This window comes from Zingiber officinale, chromosome 5B (genome assembly GCF_018446385.1).
Source record: "Zingiber officinale cultivar Zhangliang chromosome 5B, Zo_v1.1, whole genome shotgun sequence".
Taxonomy (NCBI): domain Eukaryota; kingdom Viridiplantae; phylum Streptophyta; class Magnoliopsida; order Zingiberales; family Zingiberaceae; genus Zingiber; species Zingiber officinale.
The window spans coordinates 140,559,807-140,569,790 of NC_055995.1; the positions used below are offsets into that span (position 1 = coordinate 140,559,807).

A 9,984-nucleotide genomic window follows, 5' to 3' on the forward strand; every position below is an offset into this window, starting at 1 on the left:
GATGAAGTATCTTGAAGAAGGGCAAGCTCCGGTCGCCCGATCATGAAATGAAGCGAGATAATGTTGTGATCCGGCTGGTCAGTCTTTACACTTCCTTTAAATTGAGTGGGGGAGCCATGTGTTGAAGAGCCTGTACTTTGCCAGGGTTGGCTTCGATTCTTCACTCGATCACAATATAACCCAGGAAATGCCCACTATTTTCTCTAAATAGACATTTACTGGGGTTGAGCTTCAGTCCATACTGCCTTAAAGTCGAGAATGTTTCTTCTATATTGGCACTTAAATTTGCCGCTTAGAGAGACTTAATAAGAATGTTGTCGACATATACCTCCATGTTCCGCCTAATTTTCTTTCGGAATACTTTGTTCATGAGCCATTGGTAAGTTACTCCTGTATTCTTTAGTCCAAACGACATGACATTATAATAATAAATTCCTTCAGCAGTATGAAGCTAATCTTTTTTTAATCATCTTTAACAAGCAAGATCTGATGGTAGCCTTGGTATGTATCCAACATACATATAACTTCACAGCTGGAAGTTAAGTCCAACACCTAGTCAATGTGCGGCAAAGGATAATAATCTTTAGGAGACGCCTTGTTGAGGTCTTTGAAGTCAATATAAACTCGTCACTTGTTCTAGCTTAGACATCATGACCACATTAGCCAACCAGCTCAGGAATTATATTTCATGGATGTAGCTGACCTCCATTAACATGTCCACTTTCGCCCAGATGATTTTATTTTGATAGGCTCCAAAGTCCCTCTACTTCTGCTTAACTAGCCGAGAGGCTGGGTAGACGTGGAGCGCATGCTCCATGACTATTAGTAAAATGCCTTTGATTTCCTTGGGCGTCCCGACAAAAACATCATTATTGTGTGTAAGACATGCGACTAACTTTGTTTTAAGCTCTGGAGTGAGGTCGACAACTATCTGGGTGGTTACTTCCGGCTGGCTGGGCTGAATCTATACCTCCTCTTTCTCCTTATAAATAAGTGTAGGAGGCGCCTCACATATGGTATTGACCTCCCTCTACTAGATCTTCCGAGTGGTATTGGCTTCAATTTTTATTATGACAACATAGTACTTGTGTGTAATCAGTTGGTTTCCTTTAACTTTCCCGACCTGGTCATCCAAGGGTGCAATCAGTCGCCCTAAAATGACGTTGTATACAGAGGGCGCGTCCACAACTATAAAAGTAGATTGATGCATCCTCATTAGGGGCTCCTCCCCTAGAGATATGATCAACTTTATTTAGCTAAGCGGTTGAATTTCATTACCTATGAAGTCATTCAGGGGCATCGCCATAGGTTGAAGCTCACTCGACTCTATCAGTAGCTGCTCAAATGCTTGTTTGAAGATGATATTAACAGAGCTGCCTTTATGCGGGAGAGGCGGTAGAGGCGCTCGGCACTCTGTGGTAGAGGCTGGAGCGGGCGTAGAGACTTCCTTCTTCTAAGCGAACTGTGTTTCCTCCACATTAATATATTCGGTTGCTCGACTAAGTAGATGATCGAAATCTCTAGGAGGCCTCCTAATGAGAGAGTGAAAGAAATCATTGTTAATAAGCCTTTGGGAAAAGACGCTCACTAGAATTTCCGAGGTGGCTGAGGGGATATCCATTACCACCTAATTAAATTTTTTTAATATAAGCTCTGAGTGTCTCCTTAGGCCCCTGCTTGAGTGAAAGGAGACTCAAGGGAGTCTTATGGTAACGACGATTGCTGACGAAATGATGGAGAAAGGCCTTGCGAAAATCCTTAAAGTTACAGATGGATTCAGCGAGCAATTGCTTGAACCACCTTTGTACCGAGCCTGAGAGGATCATGAGGAACACTCGACATTTCACACCGTCGGTATATTGGTGAAGGAGGGCGACATTTTTAAATTTCAAGAGGTGGTCTTCTAGGTCTGTGGACCCTACATATTCCCCTATCACTAGGGAATAGTAGTGTTTGAGTAGTTTGTCATCCAACACCCACTGGTAGAATGGTGTACTAATCTGTTCGGGAGAGCCGCCAGCTATTGGGGGTTTTCCTTTATTTAAATCTTAAGTGGGCGCATCCCCAGAAGGTGATCCTTGGGGTCATTCCTCTCGGTTCATATACTCAGGTGGCATATGAAATAGCGCCCAATGATAGCAGGTGATTGGGGCATGGATAGTGAATGGATTGGTGGAACATATGATGGTACCAAATCAATCGCCAAAGGAATTGGCTGGCGCTCTATTGGTGTAAAATACCGGAAATAGGCGAATCTTAATAAAGGAATTTTCCAGAATTTTTGGAGATTTTTCGGGAATTTTTTTGGAGCTCGTACGGACGAGTTGACGGGGATAAGAACGGGGCCCGGGAAAAGCCTGTTTAGGCTACACGATTAAAGTGAGGAAAAGTTTATTTTTATATTCCTTTTTCTTTTTCCTTTATTTCCTCTCATTGTCGCCGATTCCCTCACTTCTCCCTCGCGCACCCGCACTTCTCTTTTCTCCCCGACGCCGCCGAAGATCCGAGCCCTAACTGCCGGGCCGACGGTTTCTTCCTCGCCGGCCTTCCACTTCTTCTTCTTCTTCTCCCTCCGTCGACGCCGCACAAGCACAATCGACCGGGTGTTCTCTGCCCTACATTACCGCCGACGAGAGGAAATCGACGCTATTGCCGGTGCCACCGCCGGCCACCCTGTCGCCCTAGCCTTGGAGATACCGAGCACTGGCCGACCCATCCTTTGCCCTGGTCTAGCACATCGAAGCCGAACCCTAGCGCCGAGATCTCCTTACAGCAGTGCGGCCGAACCTTGTTCTTTTTCCTTCTTCGCTGCCCTAGCTGACTACTTCATTTCCGACGATCTTCCCTGAGCCAAGCATCACACCGGCAGCCGACCTAACCTCTGCCCTAGTCGAGACCACCGCCGGCTGCTACTTTTGTGCCTAGCCGAGTTTTCCTCCTGCACAAAGCCAACAAACCAGTGCCTTAGCACCATTGTTCTTGTGCCCTAGCACAGCCCTGCTGGATCCTTGATCATCCCTTCCTTGCGGTGGATTTAGGTCATTGTTGAGGTAAGGTGTAGGGATTTGGATTTACTCGAATTTGTATGATTGGTATATATTTGTTGGTTCAAGTTTGTTGGATAATTGTAGTATGCCCATGTGGAAGAATTTATTCCTGTTGAAGTATCACTTAAAATGGAGATTTGGAATAATTAGGGTTTTCCCTGATATTAGTTTCGTGGATTTTATTAAGCTATTTAAATTTATTTGAATTGTAGCTAAATAAAATATATCTATATGTTTCGACACAGGACTTTGATTTGGGACGGTATCTCGACGAGTATCTTGATTACCGGATTGGACCACTTTATTGGAGGCGGGTACTTTGACTTATGTCTTTTGATATGCATGATAATATGTTTAACATATAACAGTAATTGTGTTACCTGTTTATTTCGGTTGGTCACTACATGATTAGTAAATGTTGTTTGTTTATTTATTCTGCACTGCATATTATCTACCTGATCACATATGCCTTAGGTAGTGACCTAACCACATGCTCTGTTATATTCTGGATCTAGGGTTTATTTGATACCCTCTTCGATTTGTGTACATTCTATTTGATACGTCTTCTTGTGGTACACACTTTGTATCTATTTATATGGATTATGCCATGTTATTCATGAGATTGCCATGTTCAGTATCATGCATCATGATTGCATGCTGTGCGATTGTCGGCTCTACTTTGGTTGAGCTCATCGCCAGTTACATGTACTGCATACATCACCCATGGATTTGTATATCTGGCTGGTGTGTGGCGGTTCTGCTGTTTGGCTCCGTTGGTCAGGTGACTCAGCGTGGTAGCCGGCAGTCAGTTCCGCTCTGTTTGGCTCCGTTGGCATTTAGGGTAGCAGCGTGGTAGCCGGCAGATGGTGGACTTTGTTTGGCTCCGTTGGTCAGGAGACTCAGCGTGGTAGCCGACAGAGATATCCTCCCCGTCATCGTGTACCGGGAGATGAGAGCATTGAGCTCCTCCATTTATGATTTGGGGTCACAGGACTGGAGTACTCCGACAGCATCCCGTTTACTCTGTCATTGCACAGGAGCATTGATTACAGAGTATGGGGTTGACATATGCATTTATTGCATTTTTATTTGCTTGTGATTGCTGCACTTATATGCTGCATTTGTTTGGATGCATTGATTGACATGCATACAGGATTATGACTCACTCGGTCTGACGACTTGTTACCTTTATACTTTGATCCGGTCAGTACAGTTATCTTCTGATATCATTTCAGTTGCATTTATCCTCCTCCTATTCAGGAGACTGTACGCATGATTAGTGTTGTCTGTTATTTGTTTTATTATGCATATCAGTTGTACCTGCTGAGTGTTGGACTCACCCCGCCTCCATTGTTGATATTTTCAGGTTGAGGCTGTCCGGAGCAGTTCTAGTCGCTGGCCCCCCATCTGCACGTAGAGCTAGTTCTCTACTAGGTTGTTATTTGCTTTATTTTGGTTTTTCATCCATCAGACTATGTGTTAGTTTTGTTTTGGATTTATTTATGGATATTGTACGGATTGTTACCGTGTGATGGACTTTTGGATGATTTGGTTTTTATTCTACTATATGCCTGCCTGGACGGCAGAAGAGGTGAGTTCGTTGGATTTGAGCTTTACGAGTGTAGTGGAGTAGGGTGGATTTCGAGTCAGAGTCCTACTATTATTGATTTCTATTATTAACTGCGTGGTTGTGACAGCCAGAGGCTGAATATCTTTATAAACTGCGTGGTGTTTGTTTTTATTTTTGTTATCATTCCAGCCGCCTGTGGCTGAAGTATATGTGATATGTAGAAAGTTTCATATTGTCCGCCGTACAGGGGAGATGCTGCCGAAATTTCTTCGGACAGAGACTCCTCTGGGGCGTGACAATTGGACCTCCCACCAGGGCCCCTCGCTCAGTATGAGGGACTATTGTTGACACAGTGGGGTCATGCGACAAAGTACCACTGGTTACTGCAGCTTGTTGCTACATCAATTTCTGCGCTCGGGCATTGATCAACATTTCTAACTCTTCTTGCATCAAGATATTAGTGGTGAGTCATCCAGTTTCTTCCATCCTTACGTTTCAGATTCAGGAGAAGATTCCCACAGATGAAGCCAAATATGATTCTGTCTGAAAGCTGGAGAGATGACACGCTAGGCAAGTGACTGGAATATTGACTGGAGGAAAACTTCTAATCAGAGAGAAGGTTGCGAGCGGGAATGAAGATCCTCTCTGCACACACACAAATGAGTAGACAAAATGTCAGTGTCAAAAACTAGGGAAGGGGTCCTTGGCAAAGGTCCTCCGATGCTAAAGTCAGTGTAGTGACCGAGTGGAAAACCAGAGAGATGAACCGTAGAATCTGTGTATATAAATGAGACTGCTGTAAAAGGCATACCTTGCCAATGAAGAGGATCCCCTTTTATATACTACCTTTAATAACCTCCGCAATTATAAGGTGGCAGAGAATGTTGAGAGTGTCAGAAGCTGTTGAGTAAGGGAATATGTATAATCTAGAAGACATATAGTCACCATCCGAGAAATCTTCCGTTACTCTTGCGCACTTTTTTTTTATAACTTACGCCTTTAATGTGGCGGTTAAAGAAATATGTTGTCATACTGTGTCGGCTGATAGAAGGTGTAGAATCGCCTTCGAGGAAGGTTCCATTGAATGCTTATGTAACAACAAAAGGATATTCTCTAACAAACGGTTATTATTTTTTGACAGGTTATTATGATTCTCTAACAATATAATCCCGAAGGTATCCCGTCCGGATATTTAGCCGACTAGGTGTATATATAAAAGCGGAGTATTGAGTATGGTAGGACGTTCAACCTTTCAGACTGCTCGGATATATGTTACATAATGTTGTAGTTCTAATTATGAATAGAGAATCAAGCCCTCTAGGTCTAGACTGCTATATGACTGACTGATCATACACAGGAATACTTGTTTCTAAAAAATGGAGAAATAAGTCCCGAGAGACCCGATCGGTACTTTTCGCCGATCATCCTTGTATTAGGAGATTTGTCCCTGAAGTGATATCCAGTGGGGTTTCTTCTGAGATTTTTCTTGTATATTTGCTCGGCGAAGATAATAATACTAAGCCTTGTAACTCTAGTCAGTTGTACATTCAACCGCCCAGAGAGGGATGGTAGGTCCTGTCCGAATATTACTTCAAGCTGGCCTTGTGGTCGGTTAGGATTCTCTTTAACTCAAACGGATGATGACTGATCGAGTATATACTCAGTGTCTTATTATAGGCGGGAAACACTAGGCTCTTTGGGGTCAAACCGGCCTCTTAGTTGGCCGTCTTTGTATTGAGCGAGGGTCTTAGCACTATGTGAGAAACTAAACCTTATTGAGAGTGATCATCTGACTGCCACCTTCTTTTGACTTGAACTGTCATCTTACCATAAATTTAACTATTAAATTTTTTTAAACTTTGATACTCATAACAATAAATATATTACAATAACATAGATAGAATTTAAATAGGCGTAAAATAATTTTGGTAATGTTACAATTAACCGGAGGCATTTGCTCATCAGTGAAAGGATAAAATCACGGCATTTTACCAAATTATCTATATAACTTTAAAAAAAATATTTAAAAATATTATATATATATATATATATAATTTTATTTTTGATAATACATATATGTACTGATTTATTATTGAGATAAATGGATAATGACAAACGGTCATATATTTCACTTTAACATAAAAATAATAATAATAATAATTCATAAAATCATATTACAACACATGTAAATTGCATCGCGTGCGCTACATGCTACGTGAAGGTGACCTTCATGACACTGTTGCAACACATGTAAATTGCATCGCTGGCCTGATTGGCCTGATTGGTTTTGTTTCAATCCATTTAAAGCTGAAATGCATTACCGAAACAAACGGCAATTTGCACGGAAAGAAGAAAAATGATTGATCGGAAGTCCAATCAGTAATCCAAACTGAATCATCACCAGACGAGGACAGTTATGGTTCTGACAAAATGCGGACGACTCATTGTAAATGGAGGAAGGCAGTAAGGAGGGAGGGAAGAGAGGTAGGTAGCTGCAGCTTGTACGTTCTTCCTCTTTAATAATCTGACTCACTCGGCTTATCCATAAAGGCAGCAATTGTTTTTTGTTTCTTCCTCTCCTCTGCAATCTGCATGAATGATGGAGGCCTTCCCCTGGATGACTAGTCCGCCGCCCGCCGCTGCTTCCTCCCCGACGACGCTGCAGGCGGGGGACTTCTCGAACCAAGGAACTCTGCAGCGGCGCCTGCAGGCGCTGATCGAGGGGTCACAGCTAGAGAGCTGGACGTATGCCATCTTTTGGCAATCGTGTATCGACATCGACACCAGCGACTCGCTCCTCAGATGGGGGGATGGCTACTACAAGGGTTGGGAGGAGGACAAGCGGAAAGAGCGGGCGGCCTCCCCGGAGGAGAAGGGGCTCCGTAAACATGTACTCCACGAGCTCAACGCGCTCATCTCCGGCGGCGGAGAGGGGTCCTCTTCCGCCGACGAAACGGTGGAGGTGGGGGTGAGGGACACCGAGTGGTTTTTCTTAGTTTCTATGACGCAGTCCTTCGTGAACGGCGCCGGGCTCCCGGGGCGAACTCTGTTCTCCGGAAACGTATCCTGGCTCACCGGCGCCTACAGCCTCGGGGTCGCACCCTGCGGCCGCGCTCGCCAGTCCAAGGTCTTCGGCATCCGGACCATGGCCTGCGTCCCCGTCGGATCTGCTGTCGTCGAGCTCGGATCCACGCAGCTCATCTATCACAACACCGAGATCACGGCCAAAATTAAGGTTCTCTTCGGTCTTAACCCCGTGGCCGTGGAGATGCCTCAGGCTGCTCCTTCCGGTGCCGGATATTCGCTCTCGCCGCCGTTGATGGTTGTGGAGCAGGGAGAAGAAGATCCGTCCCTGATAGAGATCCCCGCCGCGGCGCTCGACGACGCTAGGAAGGACGACAGGTCCAGCGGGTTCACATCGCGCCCGACCAACAAGATACTCTCAGTCTCATCCGCTCCCCTTTCTGCCGGCCGTCAGGGCAAGACTTCCGGTCGCGACTTCCTCAGCAGGGCCAACACGGACCATTCTCAGCTTGAGCACTCAGTTCGGGAGATGAAGCGGGCGCCGCGGAAGCGCGGGCACAAGCCGGTGAAAGGATGCGAGGAGCCGTTCAATTACCACGTGGAGGCCGAGCGGCAGAGGCGGCAGAAGCTGAACCAGAGATTCTACGCGCTGCGCTCGGTGGTGCCCAACGTGTCGAAGATGGACAAGACGTCCCTCCTCAGCGACGCCATCGGATACATCAACGAGCTTCACGCCAAGCTCCGGTCGGCGGAGGCTGACAAGGAGGCGCTCCGGGATCAGATGGCGACTATCAAAAAAAAGTACGACTCTGCAGCCTTTACGCACGGCGTCTGCTATGACATGGAGTTGGAGGTGAAAGTGCTGGGCTCGGAGGCGATGATCCGGGTGCAGTGCCAGAAGAGGAACCACCCAGCGGCGAGGCTGATGGCGGTGCTGATGGAACTGGATCTGGAAGTTCTCTCCTCGAGTGTGTCGGTGGTGAAAGACTTGATGATACAGCAGACCACCGCGAAGATGGCGGCGAACAGGCCATTCACGGCGGAGCAGCTCGACGCCGCTCTCTACTCCAGATTAGCAGCAAATCCAGCGACAACAATATATATATAGTCCCTAATTATATATGGGTTTGTTCTACGTACAGACTGCGCTCTGCTAAATCTGTTTTCTTAATATTTGCCTTAGATTTCTTTAAGATCGTGTTTCCTCAATCTGTTTCACAGACCTGTGTACATTAGAAATATCAGTGTTGCAATATGTTGATGGACAGAAAAATCCGGAAGAAGAAGACAATCTTTGGCTTGCGCGCAATCTAACGTTTTCAACAAAATTAATTTAAAATGATGATACGGGAAGTAATCGAGGTATCACGTGGTTAGGAAGAGATTAATAATTTCATGGAGGTGGCGGCCTAAGTGCACAGTCATCACCATGAGAGTCATAGAGGTGAAGTGCTAGTGACGATAAATAAATGTCTAACTGTAGTAAGATTTTTTCTTTTTTTACGAAACTTTCTTGTAATGTTACGTACACATCGACGATTTAACATAAAGTTAATGACCGGATATTAGAAAGCGAGATCCGAGATAAGATCATCCGAGATAACATCATCCGACGCTTAAGTTAATATGTTTTAGATAGAAAAATTAAAAATAGAAAAATATTTACTTGAGAATAGAGCTTAAATAATGTAAATTATGTACATCATCAATAGAAAGGATCCTTTTTTATTCCATCTCTCATAACCTCCATGAACATAAAGTGACATCGTATGTAGAAGTTTATTAGTTTGTTATGTAATGAGTATCCGAAGAATTTTTTATCTACCCATATATGTACCTTTTTTGTCGCTTATGACTTAGACCTTTGATGAAGTCGTTACAAGAGTATGATGTCATAATTGGTTACCTAATAGGAAACAAGATAGCTTCCGAATGAGATTCCAAAGCAATATTCCCCGATAATTCTGACAGATTGTTAAAATGTTGTTTGCTACTTGTCTGTTGGATATCTCTCGGCTAGCTAACAAGGCTAAGGTTGACCGCCCTTATGCTTATCTTTGTATTAAGTTGTTCTATTATGTATTGAATGCTGTCATAAATCCGGTCAGAGATTCATATGATACGTTAAGCATGCTAGAAATCTGCTTAGGTAACCCTCTGATAAACCGTGTGTACTGAAAATCTATTCAACAATAAGTATGCAACTAAGTTTCTTAATTCTAGTTGGCCTTATGATCGACTGTACATGAAGAGCTTTATGAGGTTAACCGCCTCGAATCCAACCGACCTTTTATCCGTTCGGACATATACGGAAAGATTTGGGTCGAACTTACACGGAGAGAT

At 44.3% G+C, this 9,984-nt stretch overlaps 1 protein-coding gene across 1 annotated transcript; it reads left to right on the plus strand.

The window, feature by feature from the left end:
* Window positions 1-7,154: 7,154 nt before the first annotated feature.
* On the plus strand, window positions 7,155-8,901 carry LOC121987948 (transcription factor MYC2-like). Its single transcript, XM_042541651.1, has one exon. It carries the CDS (start codon window positions 7,214-7,216, stop codon window positions 8,747-8,749), a length of 1,536 nt encoding a protein of 511 aa, XP_042397585.1. The 5' UTR covers window positions 7,155-7,213; the 3' UTR covers window positions 8,750-8,901.
* The last annotated feature ends 1,083 nt before the right edge of the window (window positions 8,902-9,984 follow it).

Excerpts from the sequence above, each read along its gene's own strand:
- LOC121987948 (XM_042541651.1), top strand. The coding sequence starts at position 7,214 with ATGATGGAGGCCTTCCCCTGGATGACTAGTCCGCCGCCCGCCGCTGCT.